This window comes from Mercenaria mercenaria, chromosome 8, assembly GCF_021730395.1.
Source record: "Mercenaria mercenaria strain notata chromosome 8, MADL_Memer_1, whole genome shotgun sequence".
NCBI lineage: Eukaryota > Metazoa > Mollusca > Bivalvia > Venerida > Veneridae > Mercenaria > Mercenaria mercenaria.
In genome coordinates, this window is record NC_069368.1 from 35168819 (window position 1) to 35187192 (window position 18374).

The 18374-nt window shown below is 33.1% G+C and overlaps 1 protein-coding gene across 4 annotated transcripts in view; it reads left to right on the plus strand.

Moving 5' to 3' along the window:
• Nucleotides 1-1206: 1206 nt before the first annotated feature.
• LOC123566592 (arrestin domain-containing protein 3-like) overlaps nt 1207-18374 on the plus strand; it is a 77510-nt gene continuing 60342 nt past the window's right edge. Inside the window, exon 1 of one of the 4 annotated variants that reach the window (XM_045360851.2) lies at nt 1207-1507. In XM_045360851.2, the coding sequence (XP_045216786.1) occupies nt 1390-1507 (118 nt within the window). In that variant the 5' untranslated portion in view covers nt 1207-1389. Of the gene's footprint in view, nt 1508-8232; nt 8551-11780; nt 11914-15323; nt 15672-18374 lie in introns of those variants that run through there. The other 3 variants (XM_045360849.2, XM_045360852.2, XM_045360850.2) reach the window with 3 other exon arrangements.

Below are 18374 nucleotides of genomic sequence, written 5' to 3' on the forward strand. Positions count from 1 at the left end.
GTGTAAGGATGAGATTTTAGACAGATTGAAGACATGGTAATAAAATGAATTGTCTATTATCTATTTGGCATCGGTGTGTGAACTGTTATATCAGACACCAACATATAAATTCTATATTGCATGACTCTGTGTGTAATACAAAGTAGTATTTAGATGTTTTTCGTTCCTTTTAACTGATTTTGTTAAATATGAATGAATACTGAAAACACATTCGTAAAATGTCTGCAGTATATATAATCCAGGCAGAACATAGCATAACAATCATTGTTGACTTTAACATTCAATAAATTTTTCGATATTTGTCTAATTAAATTACTTGTAACATGACTTGTTTCTTTCTTGCCTCGAAGTTCATTTAAGATTGAAGAGATTTTATTTAATATTATATTGAACAATAAATTTGCAATATATTTTACAGAACATGCTATAATTAGAAAGTTACTGTCACTGGAATCAAATGGCATAATGAAAAGTTGTTATCAAAATAATTCGAATTACTCAATCTTATAATTGACTGATTCTCCATTAGCTGTTTTATTATAGTGCTTATGTTAAAACCACTTACTTGCAAGCTGATAAGTTGCAGGTATTGCAATTTAAGTATTCTCCAACTGCGACTGCTTACTTCCATTATATTCTTAACAAATGTGATGGTATGCTCAGTAATTAAGCATGCTGCTTCCGGAAACAAGAGATTGACGAAAGCATTTGCAAGCTTTGGAAATGATTGAAAATAATTATTTGTGTGCCAGTGCCATAACCTCTTAACGAATCTGGCTTAATATAATCTTCTTGTTTCTGTGAATGTTATGACATAGTTTTATACAATTCGGTTTTAACCCAATTTAAGGTCGGATTTTAAAATTATTTTGTGACAACTTTGAAATAAGAAGCACATATTTTAATGACCAATAACTATCATTCCTAAAATATTAATAATTTTATAAACTAAATACTGAACTGTTATGAAGCTTTTCCACGCACCAGTTTCAACTATTAAAGAGATTCTCAGACAAAAGATCTTTAGAAATATTAGTTAGGATTTGGAACGACTTAAGACAATATTAATGATTCTACAATGAAGAAAGATACTTTGTAATCATTTTGGCATCGGCTAATGTTAATTACTATATCAGACGTTCAGTTGCACGTGGTATGTTTATCAAATACTCTTGATGATATGAGGTTTATAAGAAGTACCTACATTATTTTCGTCTGTTTTAAATAATTTGATTTTTTTCAACATTTATGTATACATAAAATGGAGTATTTCTTAGGGAATTTAAGCATTTCTTGCTTACTATAAATGTAGAAGCAAAAATATGGAACATTGATATATAGGCCTCGAGAAGACCAGAGTAGATTTCTTAAATTGCAGTTATTTTCAAAATGGGTAGAATAATTTTATTTGATATCATTTTGAACAACAAGCTAGCAGTTTATTTTCCTGGACAAAATATAGACGGTTGTGTGTCACTGGAATTAAATGACGTCATGAAAATGAGAGGTAAGCATCGCTTTGTATTGCAAATATACTATGTTGTAATCATCAATGTATTACAAACATCGTATTTACAAATACAATAAAATCAGTGAACCGAAATACATTGCCATTCAAGAGACTATGTTATGAGTACAACAAATATTTTATCTATAAGTAGCTGTTAGACTCTTTAAAGCTATAATTAATATATTTAATGCTAAGATAGAGAATTGGAAAAATGCTAACGCGCACTTGAGAAATATTGTGAAAACGACCAAAAAGACGGTAATTCTCACCGCAGGCAAGACGTAGGTGATTGATTAGCAACTACTTTCCGGGATTTAGTTAAAAAAGGTAAAATGTTCTTCTGCATAAAGTATTGTGACAGGTTTTGGCACAAACTTTCATGAATGAAACGAATTTCAACCTATAAAAATCTGACATATTTAGAAAATTCTGATCAAGAGAGACAGTTTTGCATAGCAGACTAGTACGTAAGTGATCATAAACAGAACAATCTTTTAACACAGCCATGACTTCCATTTTCTTCTGAATTACAAAACGGACATTTGTGATCTTGAATGGGGTAATTTTCATATCTGTCTGTTTCAATTCTAAAAGGATCAACCCAGCACCAAAATTTACTAAATGCTGCTCTATCAGATGGAGGGAAATTAAATTTGCAAATGTTCTCAACACAAAAATCTGTTTTAAAAGTGCACAAAGTACTTACGTCATTACATCCCTTTCATCTAGCACTCTAATATCTACAGACTGTTTTTCTTCCAGTCAGCTGTATAATTCTTCATAATCCAGCTAGTAGCATACTATACAATAATTTGTCTAGATACACGATTAACAATAGAAATATCTGCCAAATTACATTAAAAGAATGAATGTTTGTTTAACTAAGAAAAACAGTTTTACATGAACTTCCTGCATGGTAAGCGACCCAAAGTGCCACTCTCTTATTTACACTCGATGAAGCAATGTTAAAAATGCGTATCCAGAAGACAGAAGCGGCTTTCCAACAGGAGGATCATAGGCCATTTCTCCTACCACAGCAGCATTAGGTGTGTACTTTGCAACACCTAAATACCTCAGGTCTTGATTGTGCGTTGCACTGCGCTGCAAATGCTCTAGAAATCCAGTTACCAGTAACAACCGGCTGGGCATTCCTTTGGTTTCCAGGTTCTGCCCAGGTCTATCCGGTGTACGCCGATTTACACCGGTCTTGCGAGATCATATATGGTATATTTTCGCGATATGAATATGAATAAACATTTGGAATTTTTTGGTTGTTAGGCCTATAGAAAATCGTAACAGATAAGAAGTGTTTTTACTTGCCGCCGCGAGGCCAGAGCGTTAGTTTATTAAAAACCCATAAGATTTAATGTTGCCGCTCACGCGACCGGCATAATCCGTTTTGGGCGAAATTAACAGACCAAATACTTGATAGGTTAAATCATATACTTGATACGACATGAGGTTCAGATTCAGTTTGCAAGCGTCGTTTACGTACAATGAAACATTGCAGGTGTACATGAGTCGCTTGCATTGACATAATGAAACAGTGTAATTTCAGTTTGAAAGGGTGGTTTTTATAGATATGATCAAACAGTACAGGGTTTTTTACGTTGATAAATAATGAATTATTTCACGTTCACTTTTCGAGGCTGGCTAACAGAAAAATGATGGAACAGCGTAGGTTCAGTTTATAAAGATCGCTTATATAGATATAATGAAACAGTACAGGTTTTGTTTGCGAGAGTCGAGAGGCTTGTATACGTTTACACAGATATGATGAAACAATGCGGGTTTTTGCAATGCTTGTTCACACTGCAGTTATAATGAAACAGTGCGGGTCCAGTTTGCAAAGCTCTATTAGAAAGGTATTATGCAATAATCATGTAATGCAGGATGAACTTGCAATGGCATCTTACATAAATTGATACAACAATACTTTATAAATTTCTAGGGTGTGATGTAACATGATGCATCTGATTGCAAGAAAGCAGCACAGCATGTCCTGTTTATAAAGGTCATTAATGTAGATATGATGCTACAGTACATTGTCACTTTGCAATCGCATCATCACTAATATGATAAACAGTGTAGCGTCAGTTTGAAAGGGTCTCTACTGCGCAGGTTCAATGTGCAATGACAGTTTACTTAAGTATGATGCAACAGTGCAAAATCAGTTTGCAATACAAAATAAAATGATCATGAAGGTATTTTCATTCAGCAGTTTTATTCTGGCGTATTAGGGTACTTCCTTTTGTGTGAATATCTGTGACGCCTATGTACCAGGTACCAAGCGTATAATATCTTGTCAGAGGACATTTACATAAGCTACATATGTGCATATGTGTCCCTTTTTCGACATGCACCGATGGTTTGGCTTCCACCAATGTAGGCTCGAAACCTCTATATGGGTGTAAAGAAGCCATAGAGCTGGCTTGTGGATGGTTGGTTGTTCTACCCAGTTGCTCTACCGTACCTGAAATAATACATGCAGAGGAACCTTGGTTCCTCCTTCACCACCAAAAGCTGCAAAAGCTGCCATATGACCTAAATTGTGGTCGGCGTGACTCTAGACCCAACATCTTGCAATAGAAAGCTAAAATAGTTTTCTGTTAGCCTTATTACTTCATTAATATTCTTTAATAAAGGTACTACATAACTATAACTTGTGACAGGGTAATATTACATAAAAATTCGAAAATGCAAAACATTGAACATATTGTATCGTTTGAAATCATAGGTTTATATTTAAATGCAATAAATAAATTATGATTACCTCCTGAAATATTAATTGTCTCTCAAAACATGTTGTTTATAGTCAAATTTCTCACGGGGAACTCTTATATCTTACCTTTGATGTTTCTGTGCCTTTTTTTGCTGATATGTAGAACTTTCACTTTCAGTAACTGTTAGATCCCTGATGCAATCCTACTGATGTTGTCTGAAGAAGAACCTGACGCTTTAAAGAAAAATAATATTTTATTTTATGCAGAGATGTATGATCGTATAAATATTTTTGTTCATGACATTTATTATACCTACTACTAACACTATTACAGCATTTTATTTAAAAAAGAAAGAAATGAGAAGGTTAACCTGAAGAGGAAACATTTTCACAATAAGTAAAATCGGTGATGTAACATTCAAGGACTTCCTAACTCAATATATTGATGGTCACGCAATAGCAGTTTTTACCAGAAGTTGATTATAATTCTCTATCTGATTATAAGGTATCTTTCTTTCTAAATCCTTCCGAAGTAATGTACCCGACCTTTCATGAAAATATGAGGCAAATGCGTTTTATTACAGAAGACAAAGAAATATCACAAATGGTGATTTAAACCGTCTTTCAGTGCGATTCACGTGGTATCTGTATTTATAATTGATATCACATGATTAACGAAGTATTCCATCATCTAGGTCTTGCAAAATTAGTTTTTCAAGAGTTTCTACATAAAGCGACAGCGCTAGCAGCCGACTTGATATTTGTAATCCTTTAAAGGCTCTAATTGACAAACTGCTTAACATGTGTTTGTTCTTTATAATTGTAATATTAACACTTACGTTTTCTTTGTCTTATTCAAAATATTTGTAGTTCTTTGTTACTGATGTATATAGACGCTTTTACATTATATACCTATATAAAATCGACAAAAAATACAATTGCGATTTGTATTTCCAAGTAAATACGAACATGCAGAAAATAAATTCGATATTGTACTGTAAATCCTATATTGTGCATGTTACATGCATACTTTAATCAATTAATATTCATGAACACACACAGTTCTATAAAAGTTCTATAAAAGCGCATACAAAACCTCACTCAGTTCTGTTTTTAACCTCGATAAACCTTGATTCGGTCCAAAACAAAGATGGAGGTATATAATAAAAGGGTCATTATAAAAGTAGCTAGATCTGGAATGTTGTATTTGGCTCTCTTGGATATAACCAGACAGGATCGCACTCGATGTCTCTCGCCTCCTGTCACCCCGACCTGGAAAATCCACTGCAGCAGAATACAGCATTCCAGAGGAAGCTAATATTTTAATAACCATATTATAATGTTCTCAAAAAACGCATTATTTCCTGATGATGTTTATGCTATGTCGACTATGAACAATGTTACAAAACATTTGGAATTGTCTTGAGTACATAATTAACAATATAATTATGTTGTCTTATTTATGGGGAAATGAAATGAACAGTAAAACATACATACAATGCGTAAAATGGTGTTGAGACAATTTAAATAGAAAAAAATGTGTTATTGTAAAAAGAATTATTTTGTGTGATTCACCTTAACGTCAAATACTGAAATGTATGCATGTTCATCTTTATAAATAGCTGGAATATAAAACTTCCTATCAAAAACTAAAAGTTTCCTGCCATACACATTTTATTATCACATGCTATTCTCATAGAAATGTTTACACGGTAAACAAGAGGAATATTTTCCATTGCGTAAAGTACTGACTAATTAATTATAGTGTCGTTGAATGAAGAATGTTCAACAGAACATGTTTAGTTTTGCATTGAGTGCTTGCCGAAATAATAATATTCTTGTTTGCAATGTTCTCTGTTCTCTGTTTGCGATACCTTCTGCCGCAAGACATGCGTTAGTATGATTCCTCAGATATTTATTTAAAATATTCAACTAAAGCAATGATAACAGTATACATATCTGACCTTCTGGTACAGTTCTGTGTGTTAGTAATTTACTTGACTGTCCTGTCACTTAGGAACAATGCAACGGCGATGGTCGATGCAGGTTAAACGCGAGGTCTGGTGCGCACAGTAAACCGGTTTAATCTCCCCATTGTTTCAACCACAGTACCAAGATGGTACACACATGTGTTCCTTTTTTTATTGCCATAGTTGCCGCATCACTTTAATTAAAACCTTTATCATGCTTGACACGATTGATTCTGCTTTTGCGACCAGTGTAGATCATGATCAGCCTGCACATCCAGACCTGTACTGTTCGCCACTCAGGCAGTATCTTTTTGGTATGCATCCCTTTTAATAGTTAATGGTACTGTCCAAACTGAAAGATGGACAAGGTCATTATAGAAATTTAGCAGGGTAAGGGTTAATATAAATGTCTGTTATTTCACAACCACATATAAGTTGGTTTTCGTTTCGGAGAGGCTAAGTTGTTGGGTCGTAGCTATTCCTTGGGATATGTCCTTCTTTCTAAAGTTGTTTTCAAAGCTCGACTATGAATATTTCATAAATGCGTCTACACCAGAAGATTGATGTCAGTATTGTTACATGTTATTTGACCTAAAAAGTGCACGTTGCTTCTGCTTTAAACGATAATTATTCGCACACTTAGATTCAATCATTTTTTTCTTGTATACTGTAAGACATTGTGTCACTTTTCTGAACAAATAGATTATAAACTCATTTTAATATTAGTCACGTTGATGAAGTTCTTCTGTACTAAAATTTGAAAGAGACTTGTATTGCATGTATGTAATATTTTGTTATCGCTTCGCAAATGAATTTCACATATTTTTTTTTAAATAACTCGGAATGTTATAAATGTTTGTGTTTATAGATGGTGCACAATAATTTAATTTAATCCTCTACATACAGCAACTGTATACTAATGATAAAATCATTTTTTCCATTTTTGTAACATAAACTTAAAGTTAGATATGACTTTTTTCGTTACTATGATATTGTCGTAAAACCAAATTACCTAGATTCCCCTTTATAAAACTTAAAGTACAACCGGCTGTGAAAACGTGAGAGTAGTGCATATTTCAAACAACTGCTAAGTATGCAAAAGTTTATTTACCATTCTACGTAGACATGCATATTAACACTCATATCCCATCGTGTCGGAAAAAAAATGTTTTCTAATGCAGCAACACTTTTTGCTTGTTTTGAACAATCCACGTAGTATAAGAAAAAATTATTTGAACAATCTATGTAGTATGAGTAAAAGTGATTCGAACAATCTATGTAGGATGAGTATAGATGGTTTCAAAAATCTATATGTAGTATATGTAAGATGATTCGAACAATCCATGTAGTATATGTAAAAAGGTTCGGATAATCCATGTAGTATATGTAAAACGGTTCGAACAATCAATGTAGTATATGTAAAAATGGTTCGAACAGTCCATGTAGTATATGTAAAAATGGTTCGAACAATCCATGTAGTATAAGGAGAAATGGTTCGAACAATCCACGTAGTATGTGTAAAAATGGTTCGAACAGTCCATGTAGTATATGTAAAAATGGTTCGAACAATCCATGTAGTATAAGGAGAAATGGTTCGAACAATCCAGTTGTGGCAGTTGACCTCAATACAGTCGACACTGTTTATTTTTCAATACAGGTAAATCACAATAGATCTATTAAGGATTATCTTTGAACGCCCCTGGACTTATTGGTCTCCTCTGCCACATTATCAAAGTTTATTAATAGTACAGTTCGAATACTAGGTCATACGTGTTTATACACGTTTTTCAAACCAAATTTTCTCTACTTGCAAAATGACCTTTCTACTTTTTGATTATATTTTGTTTTAGCTTGAGCTCACGTTTTTTTTTATACAAGACACATTAAAAGACACATTAAAATATGGAACCCTGAGTTAAGGTTACAAAACGCACTCTTTAATGTTTACAAACATGATGTTTACGAAAACGAACTGTAGTATTTTGAAACCAGCATGTTGTATGGTGAAACCTATCCGTGTGTTTATAAATAATACAAGTTGACATACACTGTCTAAATAATGTATTAACTGTGATATAAGCGATTTAAAATAACATCGACTAGACTGTGACATAGAGAATTTAAAAATCAAAATATTGAAGAAAATATTGAACATATCGTCACCTCAACGCAAGAAGGGGATAACTGCATTGACTTAAACAAGGACTTTTTCTCTTCGAGAATAAAAAAGATGGGGAAGTTAAATATGTTGGCCATAACACTTAACTCGCCGACAGCTGTCTACTATGCGGGTCAAAATGTAGAAGGATTTGTGACTGTGGATTTAAACGATTCCATGAAAATGAGAGGTATGTTTACTAAATTGAAAAAAAAAATAAATTCAACATAATGTTAAAGTGGAATTATGAGCATTTTTCAAGTCCAGCTTAAATAGATGTGTGTGTAAAAAGGGTGGAGGAAATTATAGATTTTAACCCAATGTACCAAACTTTTCCTGTATGAAATAATAACTTTCCAAATATGACTTTTCTTATTTTGACTTGGGCAGTCTTTTTAAGAAAAGTCAAACTGCACGCAGGAGTTGCTTCCCTTCAACTTCAGAAATCTCTTCCTAGGTAAGGGAGATCACTGCGTAGAAGATTGAAGAAAGGAACTATTATTTCATTAGTCGGATTTATTTATTTCTAAAGCATCAACTTCAAATACTTATGCGTCACTATCGTTAATTTAACACATTTAAATGCACAGCAACCGAAAATTGCTTTTATAAAACATTCAGCAAAAACACAGTATGTGCAGTAAGATGCGCATAATGCCACTTTAATTAACAGAAACTTCAAAAACTGTTTTCAAGTGTTACTTTAACAAATGTGTTACAAAGGAGGATCGTATAATCGATAAAACGCACATGGTATGAGCCGTGCCATGGGAAAACCAACATAGTGGGTTTGCGACCAGCATGGATCCAGACCAGCCTGTTCGCTAACAGTTTCTCCAGTTCCAAAAGGTTTTAAAAGCGATCAGTAAGGAGCCTGACCAGACTGCGCGGATGCGCAGGCTGGTCTGGATCCATGCTGGTCGCAAACCCACTATGTTGGTTTTCTCATGACACGGCTCATATAAAGATATAAAGGCAGCAGACCAGTGAGTGCCAAGAAATTCTCATGCCGTTTGCACTGCCATGTTTTGTCATCAGCAGCTTCTCGGTATATATAATCTTCGAGGAAAATTGATGACGTATTCGGCTTATGAATTTTCATGACATGTTCGATTCGCTGCAAACAGTTGTTTGCAAGTATGTATAATAAAACGGAGTGAAACAAGAACACCGATTGGTTGATACGGATATACGCTTTAAAAGAGCACATGTACATTTATATTTGACGGTGTACATGCTAAACTCGTGAATCTACTCAGCGTAATCTGTTTCAGCTATATCTTTTTACGATTAATGTTCTGATATTTATTATACAAATTGCACCCGGTATAAGGAACTTACACATTTATTCTTCTGTCGCCAGGTTTGTAAGATACAGTGCTGAACTCTTTGGTTATGTAAATACAAACTACATCACTAAACGAATCACCGTCAAAAGTAATAGACAAGCTGTAGCAGAGTTTATTTCGAAATCTTTTCATTCGGATAACAATTTCATATTTAATCTTCTCAATATATTTGCCAAATGTCTGTTGAAGTAATTTTATCATCGGAATAATGGATCATGGTTTTGCGAAATGAATGTAATTTGTTATTTACTCACAACTGAACAATAAAGACTGAATCTGAGTGTTACTATGCAACACGTGCACTTTTATACGAACAATATCAAATGACTCAATTATCTAGGAGACTTTTCAATTTGGAGGACTAGGGTTGTAAAAATGTATATAGTAATATCACTAAACATTCGATACCTCATATTATATTTTCACATTTGGAATTACAAGACAGGAATCGCTAAACCTCACCAGGCAAATTCTTCATAATATCATATACGATATGAATTTTTTTCATATAAAATTTAGATACACTGACTTGAAGAACTGACTCCTCCCCCCCCCCCCCCCCCCCCCTTCCCCCAACACACACACCCCACAACAAATTTACATCTATCCAGGAGTGAAATTTCGGTGGTGACGTAAAGTAATTTTGTTTTACGGGAAGTATTCATTCATTGGATTTATCTGAAATTTTATACCAGAACTGGCAATGTTAACGTTTATTTATTTATTTATTTATTATACCAGATTTATATAGTGCACTTTTCATGATCAATTTCACGTTCAAAGGCGCTTTACATAGTTCAAATGCAGCCACACAGGGCGCATAATTCATCCTCTACTAGTACAGACACAGAGCGATCTGACCAGAGGGACAGAATGAGACAAAGCCCCCACGACAGAGAGATCAGAAATCAGATACAGGCTTGTCCGGCTAACTTAGCCTAGCTCGTTTCGAATAGACAGCCTGGTTCTTTAACGTGCCCAGTGTATAGCACTGATACACGCAAGGATTGCCTGGGTTCCTGACCAGTACACCTCTAGTTGGGTGGGAAACACTGAAAAGCGTTTCTGAAAATTCCCGAGTAGCTACCGGGGATCGAACCCCCGACCTCAGGACTGGAAGGCCAGTGTGCAAACCATTGAGCTATCCGTCCACCCGTTTAAAGGTTGGTAATGCACTAGAATCGGTGTCACTGATTATTGCCTTGTTCTTAAAATGTGTAATGCAGCTGATAGTGAGCCAGTACTCGTTCATGCCTTTGAACATGGAGAAATGTTGGTTAAGCAAATGTCAGGATATCGCAAATATATAGATAGATACACAGGTGGTTCAATGCAATAAAATGTCATAACTGATTTATTTTTTCCCGTTGCATTCTTAATCATTTTCTGGCAAGTGCTGCTTATCAGTATACTCAGACTTGACTTAGTTTTATTATTTTGCTACAAAACAGATTGCAACCTGAAATTGTTTGGAATACTGATGATGTGTTAGCGCTATAAATGTCTAAGCGGAACATGTTAAAGAAGTTGTTATTGTTGTAAGCGTATAGAGATCGTATAAAAATGATAAACACAACATTCAAATGCTGAAATCTGAAAGCCGGGAAACAAACCTGTAATATTACAATGACAAGATTTGGAAATATTTAGGATTTTACGATGCTATAATTATGTTTGCACGTGTTAATTGCTGTTTCAGAAGCCGACATACAATTTGTTAATTTATTAAAACATTTGGGTTTTTTTTTTTTCTTATTAAAGCCGGTTGGAGAATTCGATGTGATAAGGTTTAAGTATATACTTAAATTTTTATGCCGATTCGTGCAGACATCAAGGGATTCTGAAAATGTATGTTTTATATACAATTTTCTTGTAAAACTGTTGAAAAAACTTGGTTTTTGTGATAATAATGGAACTTCTATATATAATTTTGTCGCGATTGGATCATAGGGTTACATTATATCATATGACTGTAGTGTTGATAATTTAATTTATCTTATCATAATTTAATTTATCTTATTAATAGAACGTTAAGTGTTGAATAAAATTATTGGTGTTTTTTTTTTTTTTTTTTTTTTTTTTCAAAATGGGCAAATTGATAGCATTTGATATTATATTAAACAATAAACCAGCTGTTTATTTTGCTGGACAAAATATAGAAGGTTACGTGTCACTGGAATTAAATGACGTCATGAAGATGCGAGGTAAGTATGACTTTGGTCGCCATCAAAATGATCCCTGCTTTAATCCTTTATATGATTTATAAATTGGTTAAAACGGTTACATTTCATATCTAATTAACTAACATACGTGTTTTTTCTGCACCTTGTTTATAAAGTTTAGTGGAAAATATTATTTAAATTGAGTATCTGAATCGTCATTAGAAGTTTAAAATGTACACACATGTCAGTCAAATATTGGTACCTACTGTGTTACTTATATACAATGCAGAAACCGTAAAGCACAATGAACCATTCTAAATTAAAAGTCGCCATATGACCTATAATTGTGACGGTGCGGCGTTAAACCCAACAAAAATAAATCCCATTCTGAATTAAGTCATAATTGAATAATATTTTTATGCTGAAACCACTCAGTACGAAAATATGTGAATTATTATGACTTGTAATTGATTTGGTATCATCAAACATGTACATTAAATCTGTCAATACAATTAGCATTCCTTTTACTTATTTTCTTACTTAACATTCAATGAATGCTATGTGCATTATATTCGCAACAGATTTTAGAAACAAATCACGTTATTGTTCGCCCTTGTAAATAGATACCAGTATTACATTCTAGGAATAGGAATATGTTTGTCTAATTTATCAATAAGCACGACAGGATCGTGTCTTGCAGTTACAGATTTGGGATAATCTAAAACATTATGTATAACAACATTTCGTCATGAAACGTATCTGTTTTCTATGTTTTCATTTTATTAAAATGCAAAGGTAAATACAGCTGGAAAAGTAGATATTGTAAAAATATGTTCCGTAATTATTTTATACGATGCACAGTGCTATACAATAACATGAACTTTGTATACACATGTGCATTTCAAAAAGATGTAAACTTAAAAAAGTTTAATATATCTTTAAACGTGAAAAAGTCTTCGAATTTCAAATATTACACATTGTTTTGAAAAATAGACCTGTCAATAAAAATGAGTTATACTCCCACTAAGTCTTATGTAAATAATGTTTCACGTTTTATCTCAGTATCTATTATTGTTGTTCAGTAGCTGACAATAATGTGAATAATTCAGAACACAAAGAATAAAAATTTTGTAATTCTTTAAGACAGAGTTGTGTCTCCTGTACCTGTGTAATATCTATTTATCAAGAATGATTGAATTCCATTCATTTATTTATTTGGGTTTTACGGCGCACCAACACAGTATAGGTTATATGGCGCCAACAGGACTGCAAATTTTGGTTTCAGATCTCATTTATATCGAAATAAAAACATGAGGTATGGAATCAAAATTTGCATACCTGCTGGAATTACAGAGTTACAGTAAAACCAAGTGTTAAGACCCAATTAGTCGCCTCTTACGATCATGCAAGGGTAAGGCAGTGGTTCCAATTCTTTTCATACACAGATCGTCCCAGAACCACGTGGGGCTTAATTCCATTCAGGATAGTCAAAGTCACTGCCTTCAGTTTTCACAGGTGTCATCAATCGTGTGAAATGTGAAAATGGAGATAGAGGTATGGTCACTGAAGCTTTTAGTAACTGTCTTGGCATTTCTAAAATGCCTTTTTTGTGAAGTCAACAATATTTTCTGCCATATTGAAAGAATAAGAATAAAGTACAAATGGGATATTATGATACATGTACGCAATTGTAAACAGTTCCACGTATAATGGAACAAATTACATCAATGTGTAATTACTTTAATACAGCTTCGTATTTAGAGAGAGCTTGTTTTGCAAACTTTGAATTATAAATTACGGAGGCATGTTAATCAATTAGATTCATTGAGGGCACATATCTGTCAGATATTCATTTTCATCCTCATCATGCTTATCGCTGCAAAGTAGGCATCATAGAGAAACTGACGTATAGAATAATGGTGTTTGCATGTTTGCAAACAATTTTGTAAATACATGACTCCAGATGTACTATTTACTGCAATAAATGTCATGTTTTGCAGTATGCTTCATACCATTATCTTCATCTTGATATTTGAGTCGTGCCATGAGAAAACCAACATAGTGGGTTTGCGACAAGCATGGATCCAGACCAGCCTGCGCATCCGCGCAGTCTGGTCAGGATCCATGCTGTTCGCTAACAAGTTCTCAAATTCCAGTAGGCTTCAAAAGCGAACAGCATGGATCCTGACCAGACTGCGCGGATGCGCAGGCTGGTCTGGATCTATGCTGGTCGCAAACCCACTATGTTGGTTTTCCCATGGCGCGGCTCATATGTATACAACATCATTGAAAATTACAATTTATTCTTGTATCATTATCAGGCTATTTTTTTTTTGTAGACACTTTTTTAAATTCTTTAACTCTTTATATGTTATCACGATATAACTTGTCTTCAGTAAATGCCCTGTGCAAAACTTGATATATTCTTTGGTTAGTGATTGGGGGCAACAATTTACATTCTTGTTTGTGTTCGACTTAACTAAGTTCAATATATTTCATCATATGTGGAAAGATAAGAAAGAAGTCATTTGTCTGTATTTTAGAGCTTCGTTCAATGAGTGTTTAACCAGCGACGACATGTTGTTGTGAAGTCAGATTATCGCGGATACCCCCATTATTGTTAACATACATTTTGACTCATTTCGATAATTGAAGACTATTTTGAAGCTATCTTGTTTCTAAATGAAAATCGAGTTAATGGTAATTTGAGAAATTGTGTGGGATACACGATAATTCACTAAGTAAAATTGTGATTACGTCAGTGAACTTCTGAACTTTATCAATTATTGTCCAGTAAACTTCAGCAAATCACTCCGATTCTTTTGAATGTAAGTATTATTGATTTATATTGGAGATTAATATTTACCTGTTTTCATCACATTTATTCTTGTAAACGTTAACATTGAAAATAAACGAGAGGTGTTCAGAAGTGCAAGAAGAGCTATACTGATCCATGTATTTCAAATACGATACCTGTTTACCATTCCTATTCAGACAGGCATGAAATGACTTTGTGAAACACTTTGGACACTCAAAGAAATGTTACAAGGCAAAATGTACATTTTCTTACCTCTCTAGAAAGAATTCCTTACTTGTTCCAAACAATTTTGTTTAGTGTATATAATGAAGAATAAATGACTGACGGAGGGTAAAAAGCCGAAATTATAAAGTAAATTGAGATGAAGTAATAAAAGACCTTACATGATCATTAAGTGAGAAATTATAAGTAATTAATCATATTTACCTTGTGGCATACCTGGCACATATATTGCACATTTCATAATGAGTGTAAAATAACACGTTTAATGCTATTACACTTCAGTCGCTTGTAAACGGATCAATGGCGACACCCGGTGTATACGTATCGTCTCGATCTGTTTACCCGTAATTATAAGTGGGTTGTGTAGTAATATTTAGGTCAGTTTAGAAATTTAATCCAGTGTAAATATTGTAAACATGCATGTATATGATGCGGAAGTGATACATGTGTTACTAGTATTTTGAAATCAGTACGGCCTGTAGTGAAGCCTTTCCGCATATTCATAAATAATATAATGATCGACACTGGATCGTTGGCATATCTATCGAAATGGGATTAGTGTGAATAAAGTATTAAGAGGGAAATAATATAAACTAGCAAAATTATATCGTGATAAAAGTGATTTATAACTTGAGTGAGAAGATGGGGAAGTTAAATATGTTTGCAATAACACTGAACTCTCCGACAGCTGTCTACTATGCAGGTCAAAATGTAGAAGGATTTGTGACAGTGGATTTAAACGATTCAATGAAAATGAGAGGTATGTTCAATCCATGTAGAAAATGTATTGCTGTTTAAAGACATTTACACTAACAATATATTTACAACAATTTGTTGTAACCCAAGTTAGCTTTATATAAATAGCAGGAACAAGACCGTTTGTTATGTCCTAATGATAGAGCTCATCTGAATTCTCTTCTATGCAAACATTCTGGGTATAAAAAGTTGATATTAAAATAGCAGAATCTTTTACAACTTCTTGTAGTTTTACAAACGTTCAGCTTCCCTTTTCCAAATCCTAACGACAACAGATCGAGAAGCGCGAAAGATCCTTATATTACGGGCGCTGCATGATTTGCCAACCCTTCGAGTCTAGTGTCCATCTCATCGAGGGATACCTATAAATAAATATTTCGAATAATATGAATAGTCACTACAAACAAAGGTTGCACTGATCAGTGAGGGATTAGAGGCAACAAACAAAACGTTCGGTGGGTATAGGGATCAGGTTTAAAATTACTGTCACAGAGAATGTGTATAATCCTGTACAAACAGCAGACAGTTCAATGACACGGACATAAAATTACTGAAATGTAATAAAAGTAAATACTTTTAAGATTTGAAAACATATGTCTTAAATTAAATTTATACTCTATAATGTACAAAAATATTAATTATGTACTAATATACCATATCAAACTAAAGACAAAAAACATAAAATGTATAGACGGATAAAAGGATGTACGAGCGTTTTTTTCAGGATATCCGCCATTTTGAAAAATGTTTCTTCGAATATTGCTTTCTAACAAAAGTTTTGCCAAAAATTAATGCTAAATAATTAAAATATGGCTAATAATGTACCATTTAACCAAATATATTATGCTTTTTGCGAAAAAAAATTTTCACCCTTATTTTTGGCTGGCATTTGCCTAAAATTGACATAAGATTTACAATGGGGTAGAGGTAGGTAATTTCAAATATCTATTAAAGTATATCAGGTTTGGTTTTGATATTTTTCTGACTGATACATATAATGTTAAGCTATAAATAAAATAAAAGTTTTCAGCATAGCACTTTATATTATCTAGAAAATATAAATTAAAACAAAAAGAACAAAATATATCAAAATTCACCACTTTTTAACAGTTTTTTCTTAATAAATCTCTTAGATGCACGGTGAACCCAACTTTTTTTCTTTCCATTTTGAAGCATTTTTGTGTGTCAATAATGCTGCAAAATATTTTGAAAATCTTAACGTCAGAATTTTTTTTTGTAGATCTAAATACGATTTTTCCATTGAAAATAAAGTGGGCGGGGTAATTATGTCAACATGTAAACATTAAACAGACTTGTTAGTGACACTTATGCTTATATAATACTGACATCACCATATATTCATATTAACATGTAAGACCCGAAATCCCTATAAGATTAAGTAGGATATCATATGTTTTATAAAGTACCAACATTTTTTCAATTTTACAAAATTTCAGAAATGCGTAAACAGTGGGTGAAGAAAATACCCTATAAAATTAAAACGAGTTCGGTGACCTATGCTTTTTCTGCTCTTGTTTGTCTTAGAAACTAATGTTCTTCAAGCTCACAGGGTATGAAAAAATTCTTAACGTTAGAAAAAATTCGCTCGTACATCCGTATGCATATTAATACTTTCATACATTATCTCTTTTTACTTGATGTACAGATATACATAGTAAATTTAAATTATGCTAAATTAGATATGATTTATTACCAGTAATAAACATTCACAAATATTCTTGTTAGACAAAAACACAAAACCTATTAATAAAGGTCATCATTTATGAAATCTAATCTTGTCCCGCTCTTGAATTGAAATTCATATTTGAATTCATTCCGACAGTTTAAGAAAACCATATACGTCTACTCAATTTAGACAAGTTTGTATGACTGCTAAAACTTGTGTTTAAACTAGGAACAATACATTGTTGGTAGTATAAAACATCAAGTTGTAGAATTAAATCTTTTAACACCGTAGAAAGAAATATCGATGTACTGTCAAATTGCCCCAGACTGTGATTCTTTCGAAGTATTTTTTTCTCTTTACACTTTCGTTCTTTCATATCTTGATTAAATCTTGTCTGTGCCAAATGTTTTATGATGTAAGTACATCAATACAATATGCATACTAGATCTCATTCTTTTCGTTTTAGAAGTACCGAGAATACCGTGATTGTTTTGCAAAATATGGGCGTAATTAGGTTGCTATATGTACTATGAATTCATTTGATATAGGACGCTTTTGCTGCTGTCCCTGAACCTTTGAATAACTGGAGATGTTTCTGTTTATTTCAGTCTCAGTCTATGCTCATAGTTATACATGACTTTGTGTTTTCATCAGATACTTTACAGTAATGTTGGAGCCCCTCATGTAACATCGTTAAAACTACGAAATATAATCCCGTTTTACCCAAATCTTATTTCGTCTGTACAATTAGTTTGTTTGTTATAACGCAATATTAGTTTTCGTTAAAACAAAATCTTATCTCTTTTTGTGAAATATTTTTTCATTTAACCGAAATCCTTTCTCGACTTTTGGAGATATCGATGTGTCTTTAAGTTTTTGTATGGTTTGAGCACATGTGGTATGATATTTTGTAGCTGCAAAATCATCGAGTTGGAGGAACAACACTGAAAAATATAGTTCAATGTCGGTACTCAGCTACAGCAAAATATTCGTCACGCGATATATATAATAAAACACTTG